Raw genomic sequence first — 17,525 nt, forward strand, 5'->3', positions numbered from 1 at the left:
TTTCCACTGCTGTTCAGCCCAAGTTATCTCTTTTCTTAATTCCATCCTTTTACTCCTAGCTCTACCCCGATACCACCCTCAATAATTCTTCTCTATCCTTTGTGTTAGCAACCTACAGATATTTTGTAACTGTTGTGTCCAGCTTAGTCATTGCTTAGCTGAGCTCTTTTAGCTCTGATTTAGATCTTTTATTCTTTGCTCGGGTTCTTGGCTTCTTATTTGTATTACAGTAAAGACCAGGGCCTCATTGTGCTAGCCTATGTACAAAGACCTAACAAAAAAATAATACCGCCTGGAAGAGCTCACATTCTAATCAGAAGGCAAGAAACAATGGGTATACACAATGGAAGCACAGGTGGTGTATATGTGAGGCTGCTTTCTTATTTTCCCCTTTGTGTTTTTTCAGAATTATTATATATATATATATATATATATATATATATATATATATATATATATATATATATATATATATATATATATATATATATATATATATATAAGGATCAATATCAGCTAGATCAAGATTGGATTCTTTGTTGTGTTCACTTGGTTTATTTATAATATTTATTACTTCCGGGCATCTGGAGAAAATAAAAATACATTGCCCTAAATTATCCATTTCCATATGTTACTCAACAAGCATTTGTTGATTTTTCAGTAAAGGAGAATGTCTCCATTGAAGAGAATAATAGCAGTGTCTGAAAAACCAATAGTCTGGTCTGATGACACGTCAGGGCTTGTGTTCTATATCTGATTCAGTAACAAATGCTCGGCTCATCAGTCTCAATTACTTTGCATTTTAGAGAGAAAGAAATTACAGCATTCTTCTAATAGCAAATGCTGTTGTTTAAAGTATTGACTCATGCACTTAGAAATCAGAGCAACAATCTTCATTTATGGGAAGATAGGAAAAAATAACTCTCTCTTATCATTTGTTATATTTAGCTGTCCCTGTTTTTATGCTGAAAAATGAATCATAATGTGCCATTGATCACAGGCAATCTAATCCAGGGCTGCCATAATAAGTGACAATACTGTGTTGGGCTTTTTAGTAGTTGACTCATTTCATGATCATGCATCATTACATTAATGTAAACTGGCTCAAACATAAAGGACTTTGAGGAACCTGTCTCTCTCCTGGCTTTAACTATTGCAGAAGTGACTCTTTACCTAGAAATCATTTCTGTTGAGGATTTAAAGAGAAATACAACTCATAATTTTCATACTCATAATTTTTAAAGGCAGCTCTAGTATTTCTCTTGCTAAATAAGCATAGCTTCCATTGACAGTAATGGGGACTATGCATACACATCAAGGGAGAACTAGTTGGGTTGGTTGAAAATTTTCCAGATAAACTTTTTTGATGGAAAATTGGGGTTTTGACTAAATGAAACTTTTTGCTAAAATTGTCTGCTTGCTTCAGAAAATTTAGACATTTTTATGAAAAACAAAACACCCAAAAATGGAAGCTTTCAGCAAAATATCAAAAACTGAAATATTTTGATTCGGAGTGGGGCTACGGTGCCTCATGGGCATTGTTGTTCGGGTGCCTTAGCCTCCCGCTCTCCTCTGTAAGCTGGGTTCCCTACCAGGACTACATTTCCCAGGGTGCACCGTAACTAGGGACTCCTATCATCCATCCCTTCCCTCACCAAGAAGATGTAGTCCGGCTACAGAGTCTGGCCCACAGAGGAGAATGGGAGTGTAAGACACACAAACTACAATTCCCAAGAGACATGATGTTGATATTTTGTATTAAAATATTTTGGGTTTTTCTAGTCAAAATATTTCAGTTTTCAATATTTTGTTGAAAAGTCTAAGTCTTCCATAGAAAATTTCAATTAAAATGAAAAATATATATATATACTTTTTGCTAAAGTTTTCCATAGAAAAACCCCATTTTCTGACCACCTTTAGGAACTAGACCTTTGAGTACTTGCACTGTGATCACTGATAAAGGAACTTCCTTCATCAGTGTCAGTGTTTAATGTAACTTCCTGTCTAGTCATTCCTGCCTTACCATGACATTTAGGATAGGAGCACTTTTGCTAGAAAGTCAAATTTTTTCTCTTTTCCTCTTCAAAGATCCAATTCTTCAGTCTTTCTTTTTTAGAGTCACAAGCAGGCAGAGTCTTGAATCAATGGCAAAAATGCTGGTTGTGCTCTCTTTCCGTATATGCTTGTTAAGAGAGGTTTTGGTGAGAGAAGTAAACACAATATCTGGCCACTAAACAATGGTTTCGACAGTAACAAAATGTGATTTAATATCTTTTGTATAATAAATAATACTCCACTTTCATATATCCCATTTCAGCTGTAGATATCAGCCCTTCACACAAAGAAGGGCAAGTATCATTATCCCCGTTTTACAGATGGACATACAGAATCGTAGAACTGAAAGGGACCTTATGAGGCCATCTAGTCCAGTCCCTTGCGCTCATGGCAGGACTAAATATTATCTAGACCATCCCTGACAGGTGTTTGTCTAACCTGCTCTTTAAAATATCCAAAGACGGCAATTTCACAACCTCCCTAGGCAATTTATTCCAATGCTTAGCTACCCTGACAGTTAGGAAGCATTTCCTAATGGCCAATCTAAACTGCTCTTGTTGTAATTTAAGCCCATTGCTTCTTATCATATCCTCAGAGGTTAATGAGAACAATTTATCTCCCTCTTCCTTGTAACAACCTTTTATGTACTTGAAAAGCGTTGTCATGTTCCCTCCCTCAGTCTTCTCTTCTCCAGACTAAGCAAACCTGATTTTTTCAATCTTCCCTCATAGGTCATGTTTTCTAGACCTTTAATAATTTTTGTTATTCTTCTCTGGACTTCCTCCAATTTGTCCACATCTTACCTGAAATGCGGTGCCCAGAACTGGACACAATACTCCAGTTGAGGTCTAATCAGCGCAGAGTGGAGCGGAAGAATTACTACTGTAAAGCACGAAGGATTCTTTCTCTAAGAATCAGGTATCACAGACAATACTGAAGAGGTTTATTCAGGATACTGGGAAGTCTGATAAATCAGCTTCAACTTCATGTTGTTACAGTGGTCAATTATATACGCTTTCTTATCAATGACATAGTACGTTTAAATTCTTTATCTAATCACTTACAAATACAGACATTGTTCCATCCAGAGAGTACAACAGTGATAATGGTCATTACATACATGCAAAGACACTTTAATCTCTTTACTTACATCAAGGATCCTAGGGCTACACTCCCGGTGGGGGTAGGGTGGAGGAAGAAGGGGGGTCCTTACAAATAGGAGGAAGACGAGACAGAATTTCTAAAAGAAAATGTGCTGTTCTCATTGGAATTAGAATCACTAAGAGGACACCTGGCTTCCTGAGCCATCGGATGTTTACATTAGCCATTGCCCTTGAGGCTCAGGTATGCTTGTTAGCCATTTAAATGAGTTTTGACCTACAACTTGTTAGCTGAAAACAGCCTCAAGCCTTACACTACTCATGTCTTACTTACAACACTCCTGCTAATACATCCCAGAATGATGCTTGCTTTTTTTTTTTTTTTTTTTTTTTTTTTTTGGCAACAGCATTGCACCGTTGACTCTCATTTATCTTGTGATCCACTACGACCCCCAGGTCCCTTTCTGCAGTACTCCTTTCTAGGCAGTCATTTCCCAGTTTGTATGTGTGCAGCTGATTGTTCCTTCCTAAGTGGAGTACTTTGCATTTGTCCTTACTGAATTTCATCCTATTTACCTCAGACCATTTTTCCAGTTTGTCGAGATGATTTTGAATTTTAATCCTGTCCTCTGAAGCACTTGCAACCCCTCCCAGCTTGGTAACATCTGCAAACTTTATAAGTGTACTCTCTAAGCCATTGTCTAAATCATTGATGAAGATACTGAATAAAACCAGGCCCAGAACTGATCCCTGTGGTACCCCACTTGATATGCTCTTCCAACTTGACTGTGAACCACTGATAACTACTCTTTGGAAAGGGTTTTCCAACGAGTTATGCACCCACTTTATACTAGCTCCATCTAGGGTGTATTTCTCTAGTTTGTTTATGAGAAGGTCATGTGAGACAGTATCAAAACCCTAATTAAAGTCAAGATATACCACATCTACTGCTTCACCACTATCCACAAGGCTTCTTACCTTGTCAAAGAAAGCTATTAGGTTGGTTTGACACAATTTGTTCTTGACAAATCCACGCTGACTGTTATTTATCACCTTATTACCTTCTAGGTGTTTGCAAATTGATTGCTTAAGTTTTTGCTCCATTATCTTTCTGGGTCCTGAAGTTAAGATGACTGGTCTTAATTCGCCAGGTTGTTCTTATTCCCCGTTTTTATAGATTGGCACTATATTTGCCCTTTTCCAGTCCTCTGGAATCTCTCCCGTCTTCCATGACTTTTCGAAGATAATCAGTAATGGCTCAGATATCTCCTAAGTCAGCTCCTTGAGTATTCTAAGATGTATTTCATCAGGCCCTGGTTACTCGAAGACATCTAACTTGGCTAAGTAATTTTTAACTTGTTCTTTCCCTATTTTAGCCTTCGTTCCTACCTCATATTCACTGGCATTCGCTATGTTAGACATCCAATCGCTACTAACCTTTTTGGTGAAAACTGAAACAAAAAAGTCTTTTAGCACTTCTGCCATTTCCATATTTTCTCTTATTGTTTCCCCCCATCCCGCACTGAGCAGTGGGCCTACCCTGTCCTTGGTCTTCCTCTTGCTTCTAATGTATTTGTAGAATGTTTTCTTGTTACCCTTTGTCTCTAGCTAATTTAATCTCATTTTGTGCCTTGGCCTTTCTAATTTTGTCCCTACATACTTGTGTTATTTGTTTACATTCATCCTTTGTAATTTGACCTACTTTCCACTTTTTGTAGGACTCTCTTTTGAGTTTCAGATCATTGACGATCCCCCTGGTTAAGACAGGGTGGTCTCTTGCTATGCTTCCTATCTTTCCTATGCAGGGGATGGTTTGCTCTTGCACCCTTAATAATGTCTCTTTGAAAAACTGCCAACTCTCTTGAACTGTTAGACTTACTTCTCAGGGATCTTACCTACCAACTCCCTGAATTTGCTAGTCTGCTTTCTTGAAATCCATTCTCTTTATTGTGTTCTTTTTTTCCTCCTACCATTCCTTAGAATCATGAACTGTACCATTTCATTATCACTTCCACCCAAGCTGCCTTCCACTTTTGAATTCTCAACCAGTTCCTTCCTATTTGTCAAAATCAAATCTAGAACAGCCTCTGGCCTAATAGCTTTCTCCACCTTCTGAAATAAAAAATTGTCTCCAATACATTCCAAGAATTTGTTGGATAATCTGTGCCCTGCTGTGTTGTTTTCCCAACAGATGTCTGGGCAGTTGAAGTTGCCAATCACCACCACGTCCTGTGCTTTGGATGATTTTGTTAGTTGTTTATAAAAAGCCTCATCCACCTCTTTTTCCTAGTTAGGTTGTCTGTAATATTCCCCTGCATGACATCACCCGGTTTTATATCCCTTTTATCCTTATCCAGAGACTTTCAACATGTCTGTCTCCTCTTTCCATCTCAACCTCGGTCTGAATGTATATATTTTTTATATATAAGGCAACACCTCCTCCATGGAGAGATATAGAAGTGAAGTGACTTCCCCAAGATCACACTGTTGGTCAGTGACTAGAACAGGAATAGAACCTAGGTCTCCTGATTCCCACTCCAGTGTCCTTCACCCAGGAACACTGTACTGCCCTCAGAGTTGGCAGTCTCTGCTCATTTCTTTCTCAGCTATCCTTAGACTCTGCGTTGGTATCTGGATTTCATGGGAGGCTTAACAAGTGGTAGCACTGATTTGCTCTTCCTCCCTGCTGTTCTGTGCCAGATAATGCCTATCTAAGGTATTACATGGCCATAGTATCTGAGCAGCACCCTGATGATGTAGGGAAATACTATTATCCACATTTTACAGATGACGATCTGAGGCCCAGAGACATTGAATCCAGGTCTCCTAAATTCTAAGCTAGCAGCTAACCACGGGTCCATTCTTCCTCTTCTACCTGCCCCTTGGGGTAAGTGCGTGAGAAGAGCTCCCAGCACCTTTTCCCCATTAATGCAGGAATAGACATAAATACCATCCTTAGCATGTACAAAAATAGTCAGTTTAGCCAAAGGTGAATTCCAAATGTAAGTGAGCCGGCTGAACAACACACAGTCGGAGGTGACTGGTTCCTCACTTGGACAGGGAGAAGAACAAAGCTGTGCTTATGCTTTGCTCAGCCATTTAAATGGCGAAATTGTTCTTATCTTGGCTTTTTAGGACGTATCTTGTATTTATACAGCTGACCTTTTCTTTATTTGTCTGACCGAACGATAAACATTTTAAATCAGTTCTTATAAACAAGTGCGTTCTCAAGTGCTGACCCTGACGAACCCAACTGCTAACCTTTGCCCAGCTAGTGAATGTTATCTTCTCTCATTTTAGAGATCCTTTTGTTGAAGGAATAAACACATATTGAATAAATATCTTTTCTATGGCTTCGGCTTGCTTTGCACATTCTGAATACAGCTTGGTGTTTCCTGGAATGTGGAAAGAACATGTCACCTCACATTTTCTGCCTAGATTTTGGGTAGCTTAATAGTGCAATGTATCTGCCGATCTCAAAGCACTTTGCAAATGAAGCCTCCCCACACGCCTGTGTGGTAGAGAAGTGTCGCCCCCATTTTACAGAAGACATTACTGAGGCACAGAGAGGTTGAGTGATTTTGCTCAGAGTCCCACAAAGGAATCAATGACTGCGTGCAACACCTGTCAAAATGCAGAGTCTGTCTTCTGAAAACATAGGATTCTTTATTGTTTCAGTCAGTACAAACACAGCACAGCACCTGTAACACAGAACAGGGACTTAGGGGTCTGTGCAAAAACAGGGCTCCAAATGCCAACCACAGCAACCAGCCAGCAAGAGCAGGGAGTGTCTAAAAATTACCACCTCGGGAATGCAGCAGGGAGGTTGTTCAGAAAGTTCAACCACCATGCACTCTTTTGTTTCACTGAGCACTCCCTTTTGTGTACACCTTACAAAAGCTGAGAAAGGAACCCAAGAAATCCAGTTCCCTGTCTCCTCCTCTCAACACTGGACACCACGCTCACCTTTCTTATAAATAACTGGGTGCCCTCCCTACACTGGGTTAACACAATGGTGCACACAGCTCAAAAGCACCAGTGGTAAACCCTCTCTTTCTTCTGCTTCTCAAAGACAATCTCATCTGCACGTTCAACCTAGCAATCACACTTTTTGCTTCCATGCTGCCCACCATGACCCAAGATCATGCTACACAAACTCGCTGTCTCAGGAATTCGCAGTTGTTCTAATGTGATGCAGAGTAGCTTTGTGTCGGTTCACAAGCACGTGCATAAAAGGATTATCTGCTCTTTGTCCCGCTCTAGTAACTGGTCCCCATAAGAAGTTATTGAGGCTGCTACAGCTGCCAGGGAGAGGACTTGGTTCAAGTGGCAGAGGGCCATGTGTTTAGGACTGTAAGTCCGCTGTTCAGATCCTGTTGCTCAGCAGGTTGCCTGAGGGTGCAGGGCTCCTGCCAGAGGGGACCCCACGCAGGTGCAGCGTGGGTAAGTGCTAGGTGTTGTCCTCCACTCTAGGAAGGGATCTCAAGGCCACAGGTCACCAGCTCCTTGACTTGCAGGAATGCAGGGTGAAAGATGGGCAGGATGTGGAGAACGAATGGGTGTGTCTGAAGAGACAGTGGCATAAACACGGGGCATGAGTTACAGTGTTTCCTCTGGGGCATGACTAGGCAGGGGTAAGTTGGTGTGTACACGGCAGTGCCCTCACTTGGCCAGGGTCAGACCTCCCATGCTCTCTCCTGCACATCACTTTTACCTGACACTTATCTGCGTCACACTCTGTCTGTATTGGGCCCTAAAAGAATTTGACTTGACCCGTTTCTCCAGAGCAGATGGGTGGACCAAGCAGCAAAGTTTGGAACAGTTCAGATCCGGAGTTCGGTGTGTTCACATCTAGGGCTGTGACTGGACTCGTTATAGAGATGGTGACTAGCTCCAAAGTTGGAATCCACATCTGATTTTCCCCAAAGTTTGGGGGGCTGGAGTCAGCACCCATCTCTACAAGAGGCCTGTCTTAAATCGCCTTATGTACCAGTGTTCCACGGGAGAGAAGAGGATGCGGCCGTCCCTCTGAAGTGGTTGGTATTCCCACACCATATCTCAGGCTGGCTTCATTTAATGCTGGACCTCTATGCTGGCCCACTCCCATCTTCTTCCTGGGTAAATGGAGTTGTTTGTTTTGCTGCAGGCCTTTCTTTCACTTTTTGCCTGCCTCCATTCCCATAATTATCTGCTGCTTCTTGTGGCTTCTGCTTTCGCTCTTCCCTGCTTCCCTCTGAACAGTCACTAGAAATCCTTCATAGCCTGGTAATGAGGGCCTTCCTACATCCCAGGGACTCCAGAGAATGAAACACCCTGTAGCCAAGTCTTCTCTTTCATCAGTTAATAGTTTCCATGCTGCTTTCCTTTCAGTGTCCCCTTAGTGATCCTGTGACAGTGATTTTGCTTCGAAGGATTTGGACAGGAGACAGCCGAAGTTTGGCCTATTGGGGAAAATGCAGCCTCACAAGGTAACATAGTGCAACCTGTGGCTGCCATCATTTAATGTGGAGAGAGAGCCTGAGCCCTACAGGTGCCAGCAAGCAATGCTCAATCTGAATGATTTTAGAAGAAGATGGAGCAGTGCATTCTGGGGCCGGCTGAACCTCCATATTAAAGATAAGGGCAGCAGGGAGATATAGCAGGTGAACCTAACACAGAATGTAGGGTGCTGGCATGAGAGATTCAGGTCCAATTTGATCACTTGGGATGATGGGTAGTTTAATGGCTACAAATCACTGTCTGGCACTGCCAGTCTGGTGATATATACCCACCCCTCCCTAGATGTTTGAGCTTGAGTTGTCTGGGACAGGGACAGTCTCTGCAGTGCATTGTTATTCCATGACTAGTACAGTGATCCCCGATCACTGTTAAGAATGCCACAGAAAGAGAGGTGCTATGTGCAATGCACAACAACAATTTGTATGGATCCTACCAAACCCCGGAACTGTGCTTCATATTCTTGAGCACCATCTAGTGGCACCTCCCTAGAACTATTTACATCGATACAGACATTGCTCGTTGATAGAGCACTTTTGTAACATTGGAGCTCCCGAGGTTCTACTGCATAACTTCTTGTCCTTCCCAGCTGAGCACCACTAACCTTCCCTAAGGGCGGTCACCAGTGGCTGTCTGAGAAAGCCATGCCTTAGCTCAGGATTAAAGCGTAAAAGTCATGTTAGCCTTGGATTCTGTCCACAAAACAATGAATAATTATGAAATTAGTATCAGCCTTGCTATTTATTACAGAGTGAAGAATCAGCTTGTGATCTAGAACAGAGTGGATGTGCATAAGGGTAGCATTTGGTGAGAATAAATTAAGGAACCTGGAAAATACTATTGGAGGACCAGAGAGGCAATTCTCAAAGCAGTGTCTTTTATTTAATATCAAGGACTGGGGTCAAGCTAGGTATTAATAATGTGACAAGTCCCATTGACTTCAATGGCCTTCTGTATGCTCAGCACTTTTGAAAGCCACATTACTTATTCTGGTGCCTAAAAAAAGATTTAGGAGCCTAATGATAGCTCCCCAGGTAACATTTTTTAAAAGGCGTAAGTGACTTAGGAGCCTATGTCTCAAGCTCCAAAATGCCTAAGTCACTTTTGAAAATAGGACTTAGGCTCCTAGGTTTGACAATCTTGGCCCTAGAAGTTAAAGCACTGGCCTGGGTGTAAATTAATCTGGACTTTATTGCCAACAGCAAGCCTGTCTCCCTGTATGGCACTGGTCAAATTAAGTGCTAACTTTTCTGTGCCTCTATTTCCCCATCTGTAAATTGCAATAATATCAGCCTTACAAGGGTCTTGTGAGGTTTAGATTATTCAAGGCTGGATTTAAAAAAAAAAAAAAAAAAAAAAAAATCTGCTCTAGGAATTATTTTGGACAAGTTCTCTGGCCTGTATTGTACAGGAGGCAGACAACTTGACCACAGTGGTCCCTTCTGGTCTTGGAATCTATGAATATTTGCAAAGTGCTCTGAAATTCTTCATGGAAGGTGCTATCGAAGAGCAAAGTATTACTATTATAAAAGGGCACGCCCCTTAAAATTAGTACCAAATGGACACCCAGGTGCAGAAAACACATGGTTTAATGATCCAAATTCAGTTCTCAGACGCTGTATACCAGTTGGAACGCTGGGTCTGATGCTGCTGTCATTTACGCTCGTGTAAATCAGGTGTTACTCCATTGAGGTCTATGGAGTTTCACTGGCCAATAACAACCGTGAGATCAGATTTGTCCTGCTGAAACTCTGAACAGAATTTGGCCCACTGATCTTAAAGTAAAGGAGAGCAGAATCTCAGATCCCCCTTCCCATGCAGGACTTTATTCTGATATTAACAACATTGAGGCCTGAGTAGTAGATTGTTCTGTGCTGGTACTGTTAAACCTGACTAATCATTCATGTAAACTCCAGAATAAAGTGTAAGCCCACTGCCCCTGTGTAAAACTGACAAATGTATGCAAATTTCAACAGTGAATTTCATTAAAAAAAAGAATGTTCTCTGAGGTACCAGTTCAAGTAAGATACAGGATCACACATGGTGCTTTCAGGCTTTCTTCCTCCACAGCAAGTTATTATGCAGTGTCAGCTATTTAACAGCTTCAACACTATGATCCAGGCTGCAGTTTCACCTACGCTTTTAAGGTGTTCATGTCTGTGTGTATATAAACACAGTCACTAACGAATGAGTTGAGTATATATACGGAGTGTCTGTCTGTGTATTACCTGAAGATTTTTAACTTGGGAATATTTCTAAAGGCTTTATAATAAAATAGCATAAAACAAAAACCAGAACAGTTAAGTTTTGTTTATCCTTCCTGTCCCCCCACCCAAATCCAGATCAATAGTAAAGAGTTAGACCCTGTCCTTCAGTTCATCAGTCAGTCCACTCTCGTGTTGTGGTGCTTTGCATAGAAACAAGAGGTCCACCGTTTAGATTTCAGAGACACAGAAAAATTATAACTAGGCCCCAGCTCAGCAAAGCACTTAAAGCACGTTTAACTTTAAGTATGTGCTTAAGTGCTTTGCTGAATTGGGTTTAATGCAATACATTTCTGAATCCTTTAAGAAGTATCTAAGACAGCTTTTGTATGCAAAATAATGTTGCAATTTTAAGTTCACTTATCTTTCACTATTGCTTTTATGTGGAAGATGCTCGTATACCACGGTGAAGGGCAGCAGTATAAAACCCTGAGACAGAGTGTCTTTGGCTAGAAGCAGGCGTTTATCCTACTGGAAAGCTGATGTCCCTTTTCCAGTAGTATAAATCTCCTATCTCTACTGGCTGTGTGATATCAGTCTTACACCTGTCATTTGACTAAGATTTTATATTGCCCATCCTGCATCTCAGACTTGTGTAGTTGGGGGGAATTTCCACATGAGATGGGAGGGGCATGGGGGTAGAAGAAAACATCTCTCTAGCACATTGTTTTATAGTCCAGTATTGGGGTTGGGGTCCCATGGTACTAGGCGCTGTACAAACATGTCAGACTTGACTTTCAAGAGCTCAGCAACCACTGCACTGGCTGTTCTGACAACTTGACCCCAGTTGTGGGTGCTGAGCACTCTTGAAAATGCTGGCCCGTAGTAAATGACAGTCCCTGTCCTGAAGAGCTTGCTGCCTAAAAAAGAGGACAAAATGAGCACACGGCCTGGGGGGCAGGGAGGGAGAATGGGGTAACCAAAATAATAAGATGCTTTTATTTAAATTAGCCATGGGTACAATTAGTAGGCAGCCAGCAGCAGTAAATGCAACACTCCATCCATCTAGTCATCATTTAAAACAAGCCACCAGCTACTTGCAAAGACAATGGTAGTTTCAGTGGGGTGGAATTATGGTCAGAGTGCTGGGGAGGTAGTGAAAGGTGCATGATAAATGCAATCGTGTGGCTCTACAATTTGGTACCTGGAGATCACCACCATGTGTGTATGTGTGTTTATATACAAGCTCGCACGGAGTTTGACTGAATTTACCGCTTATACCATCAGACTCAGTGAGGATGTCAGTCTTGCTGTCTCCTAAATACTGAACCTCTTTCTCCGAATTCCTCTTTTTTCATGACATTTTGAAAGAAAAAAAAATGCCGCCTGCTTCTTTGTGATGTAATTGGGACAAGGAAAAGCAAAAACTCTCCAAGATGGGATTACGAGTGCTAAACTCATCCTTTCGCCCAGCGATTAGACAGCAAAAGGCAGGGATGGATGAAGGGTTTTCCGAAGTTATTTATATAGAGACATATGCATTTTTAATCTTTCAGGGTTATCTTTCTGAAGGCTTAGTAACAAAATGGTATCGATCGCCACGCCTGCTCCTCTCACCTAACAACTACACCAAAGCCATTGACATGTGGGCAGCAGGGTGCATCCTGGCGGAAATGCTCACGGGAAAGATGCTGTTTGCTGGTAAGTTTCTAATTCCCATTTGCTACTTCCTTCCTGCCCCCTTCCACGCCTCAAGTGAACAATTAGCTGTTTCGAATGTTTACCCGTTTAACTGAATCCCTCTCTATTTGCAGTCAGGAACAGCACAGGCAGCAGCAGTGTAAGGGTCCTATACCTTGTGCTAAAGGTAACACCTCTGGCCAGAGTAAGTTGCATCTGCCCAAGCTCCATTTTACACTGGTGCAGCATTAGAGTTGTCCCTGGTGCAATTGCATTGGTGCAAATTTTCCTACTGCAGATAGGCCCAAAAGAATGAGAAGATAGTTCACAGTCTTCATTTCCATTCAGTCCCTGGTAACTCTGCCTATAAAGGGTGCTCGTTGCTTGTGATAGTGGCTTTCTTACGCCTGTATCCCCGGGAACTGAACTGACCACAAAATGCCAAGGAATATCTATTATTATCATTAAACATTTCTATTGCTGTAGTGCTTAGAGGCCTCACTTAGGATCGGGGCCTCACTGTGCAAGGCACTGTACAAACTAGAGCTGCTCAGGAAATGGATTTTTATTTTCCCCAAAAACAATTACATGAAAATGAAAAGTTTTCAGTTTTGTACTGTCGATCAATCGATTGATCTATCTCAGAATATTTCAGATTTTCGATCAAACACCAAAAACGGAAAACTGCTTGGTTTTGGGTTTTCAACAAAAATGGAGATTTCTTGCAAAAAATTTTTTAGTTTGGAAAAAAAAACATTGATGAAAAGTTTTGACCAATTCTAGTACAGACACATAAGATGACATGGCCCTACCCAAGAGACTTATGTGGTGGATTTGAATTGTGGTCAGTATCTTAAAGATCTTTTCCTCTGCTGTGAGAGAGAACATCCCAATGTTTGCCACAAAATTTCCACCAATAACATTTCATTTTGGAAAGCACATGAAGTTCGCTGTATGCTGGTTGGTGCATACCGCTCTTCTGCCAGAATCTTGTCACCCAGCAATGATTGTTTCTACAATATTCTTAAATCCAACTGTAAAAACCCATAACTCTAAAAACTGTCTCCTGTAAAATACCTTAGATCCAGTCCTGCAGAGACTTATACACGTGCTTAACCTTCTGCACTGTGAGTATTTCCATTTTAATGAGGACTGTCCTTGTGTAAAATCCTTTTGCATGATTCGGGTCTAAAACTTTTAAGTCCTACTGCTCCCTGGGAAAATCCACTTTAGTGTCCAGCAAACATGAAGTCTGATTCTGCATTCACATTGCTGTACTTCTATATCTCCAACGGTGTTACCTTCTGATTAACACCTGTGAAAGTGAGCTCAGAAACAGGTCTGCTGTGTTGACTATAGTGGAAGGCAAGAAGAAAAATTGACATAATTTTGGTTTTTTGCTACACTGTGGACGTGACCGCTACTCCTCAGGGGTCGCACTTCTGAAAATGCACAGAAAGAGCACCTGCGTGGCAGGTTTAAATGGAGGCTTTTGTACAGGCAAATGAATATGTCCCCAAATCTTGCAGACATGATTTTGATTGCCCGACACAGCTTTGCCTCTAGATGTTTGTGAGTTTGACAAGTCACATCAGCAAATGATAAATAAAGAAGCATGAAATAAAAATGAAACAATAAAAACATAGCACAAGAGAGTGTAGTTACTGAGGATCTGTGCAGAAAATAAGTGTGTGATTAGAAAACAAGTCTGAAATTGTTCTAAGATGCATAGAAGAATATACAGGCTACTAGTGAGGACATCATAAGTTGGGGGTGGAGTTTTGCTTCCTTCCAGGCTGTGGCATTTACTGTCTTTATGCTGGGGAGTGATTTGTTTCCGTACACTAACTTCAAAACATGAGTATACAGTCTAAAATGAGTGCTTGCTGATTAAAGAAAACAACAAGAAAGAATCAGCTGTGAGGCTAGATTCTGTGGAAGCGGTTCAGGTTTAGAAGAGGTTAGAAGCGGCCAAGAATTTTTCAAGTGACTGAAGATTTTGGGTGCCTAGTTTGAAACACCTTAGAGAGGCCTGGATTTAAGAAATGCTAACCAGCCCCTTGAAGGTAATTTAAGTTGGGCAGTCACAAATAGAGGCCCTCAAAACCGCTAGTCACTGTGGCAATGCCCCTGTCACAGAGCGGGGCTCGGTATTTATTCACTGACTTCAGTGACTACGGTGCAATATGCAAATCTCTCTTCTAGTACAGGCTGGAACCAACTCTGAAAACAAAATGGCTGCTGCATGGAAGGGATAGTTATTAGTAATCTAAAGGTGCAGTGCAAAGAATTTGATTATATGACATGACTGGACTGGTTGACCCTGGAGAGGTCCCTTTTACTCCTCTAAGTTCCTATAATAAAAAAGCATCATTATTTCATAGCTCCAGCTAGAAACATACAATATTTTAGGAGTAAAAGCTGGAAGATATCTTGATGTTCTCAAGAAAATCTTTATCCAGTGTATTTGCTAAACTGTTATTTAGGAAGCAGGGGCTATATCACCTGCAAAATGCTGGTTGGGTCCTTAAGCACTATATAAAGCTGGGACATTGAATAATTTCTGCAAGAATGAAGTGGATACGCTGAAGCTGTCAAAATACCTATCTTCCTTCTTGGGCTATTTAACAGTGTTCCTTCGCTATTGTCATTATCATTGCCTATTATTATTTTGAAAGTCAGGGGGAGTTTAATGCATTCATAAGCAGCCAAGCATAGATTTTTCTAAATAAATCATCAGATCCATTAATAATGTAGAACAACCCTTTCTTCAGAAACATGTCAGTGCACTGCCTTGTGCTGCTGCAGCCGTGTGACTTTTGCTCTGCAACCACTCCCTTCTATCCTCTTCATCCCATTTATTTTATTTCAGCCCAGGGCCAAAGCTTTCAACTTCCACATTTCTCTTGCAAAAGCTACAATTAAGCGTTCAGTGTTGCATAGAAGAGATGATTAAAATTGCCCTTGTCTCCCCACTGCAAGTTCCCCAGATAGCAGTGTGGCCATGGCAGGAGAGGTGGCAGCTAAGGTAGCTGCCTGAGTGTAAACCCTCCAAACCAGCTGGGTAAATACTTGGATGGCTAAGCCAAGTCACTGACCTGTGTCGCCATTTAGGCACTAGTTCACACAGAACTAGCGCATCTCTGACTGCCCGCACTGGTAAGCACCCTCCCAGCTGCTGTGTAGACACATCCTCAGACATACTGTTACAGAAAATCTGAAACCTATTTTGTATTTTCAGAACCCAAACCAGATTATCATCCCAAACAGCAGGATGTGGCATAGCCAGATTAGCCACAACTTTAAAATAGTGCTTGGCTCCTTGTTTTTCTGATTTCTACCATTTTATGATTCCCTAGTAGCCCCCATAATTCTAATATACTTAGTTTACAGGTGAAGATCAACATTAAAACTGAAAAAAACACCTGTCCCTTTGTTTTTGTTTGTTTCTAAGAGTGGTACTTAGCATTTCTATACCCCTTTTATCAGCAAACCTCAAAGTATTTTCAAAACATGAATGAATGAGGTTCCATGACACTCTATAAGGTAAGTATTACTCTTCCCATTTTAAAGGTGGGGAAGCTGAATCATAGAAAGGAGTGTAGTGACCTGTACACTATCGGTGACAGACACAGGTAGGCGCCCATCTTGGTTTAACAAAGAAGTCTTTGGTGAGTTTAAACCCAAAAAAGAAGCTTACAAGAAGTGGAAGCTTGGTCAGATGACTAGGGAGGATTATAAAAATACTGCTCAAACATGCAGAAATGAAATCAGGAAGGCCAAAGCGCAATTGGAGTTGCAGCTAGCAAGGGACGTGAAAGGGAACAAGAAGGTTTTCTACAGGTATGTTACCAACAAGAGGAAGATTAGGGAAAGTGTGAGCCACTTACAGAATGGGGGAGTCAACCTAGTGACAGAGGATGTGGAGAAAGCTGAGGTACTCAATGTCTTTTTTGCCTCTATCTTCACAGACAAGGTCAGCTCCCAGACTACTGCACTGGGCAGCACAGAATGGGGAGGAGGTGAACATCCCTCAGTGCTGAAGGAATAGGTTCAGGACTCTTTAGAAAGATTGGACATACACAAGTCCATGGGGCCAGATGCAATGCATCCGAGGATGCTGAGGGAGTTGGCTGATGTGATTTCAAGCCATTGGCTATCCTCTTTGAAAGCTCGTGGCAATAGGGGGAGGTCCCTGATGATTGGAAAAAGGCAAATATAGTGCCCATCTTCAAGAAAGGGAGGAAAGAGGATCCAGGGAACTACAGACCAGTCAGCCTCACCTCAATCCCTGGAAAAATCATGGAGCAGGTCCTCAAGGAATCCATTTTAAGGCACTTGGAAGAGAGGAAGGTGATCAGGAACAGTCAACATGGATTCACCAAGGGCAAGTCATGCTTGACCAACCTGATTGCCTTCTATGACTGTTCAGGTGACTGGCTCTGTGGATGTGGGGAAAGCAGAGGACGTGATATACCTTGACTTTAGTAAAGCTCTTGATACAGTCTCCCACAGTATTCTTATCAGCAAGTTAAAGAAGTAGGGGTTGGATGAATGGACTATAAAATGGATAGAGAGCTGGCTAGATCATCAGGATCAACAGGTAGTGATCAATGGCTCCATGTTTATCTGGCAGCCGGTAACAAGCAGAGTGCCCCAGGGGTCGATCCTGGGGCTGGTTTTGTTCAACATCTTCATTAATGAATTGGAGGATGGGGTGGATTGCACCCTCAGCAAGTTTGCAGATGACACTAAGCTAGGGGGAGTGGTAGATACCCTGGAAGGTAGGGATAGGATACAGAGTGACCTAGACAAATTGGAGGATTGGGCCAAAAGAAATCTGATGAGGTTCAATAAGGACAAGTCCTGCACTTAAGACAGAAGAATCCCCATGCACAGCTATAGACTGGGGACCGACGGGTTAGGCAGCAGTTCTGCAGAAAAGGACCTGGGGGTTACAGTGGATAAGAAGCTGGATATGAGTCAGCAG

At 41.7% G+C, this 17,525-nt stretch overlaps 1 protein-coding gene across 2 annotated transcripts in view; it reads left to right on the forward strand.

Annotated features, from left to right (window-relative positions):
* MAPK4 (mitogen-activated protein kinase 4) overlaps positions 1 to 17,525 on the forward strand; it is a 154,252-nt gene that overhangs the window by 107,165 nt on the left and 29,562 nt on the right. For both annotated transcript variants that reach the window (XM_067545403.1, XM_067545404.1), the window contains one exon: positions 12,412 to 12,556. In XM_067545403.1, the coding sequence (XP_067401504.1) occupies positions 12,412 to 12,556 (145 nt within the window). The remainder of the gene's footprint in view (positions 1 to 12,411; positions 12,557 to 17,525) is intronic.

Source organism: Emydura macquarii, unplaced genomic scaffold, assembly GCF_026122565.2.
Source record: "Emydura macquarii macquarii isolate MOO-44397 ecotype Brisbane River unplaced genomic scaffold, CSIRO-AGI_Emac_v2 contig_1045, whole genome shotgun sequence".
Classification (NCBI taxonomy): Eukaryota; Metazoa; Chordata; order Testudines; family Chelidae; genus Emydura; species Emydura macquarii.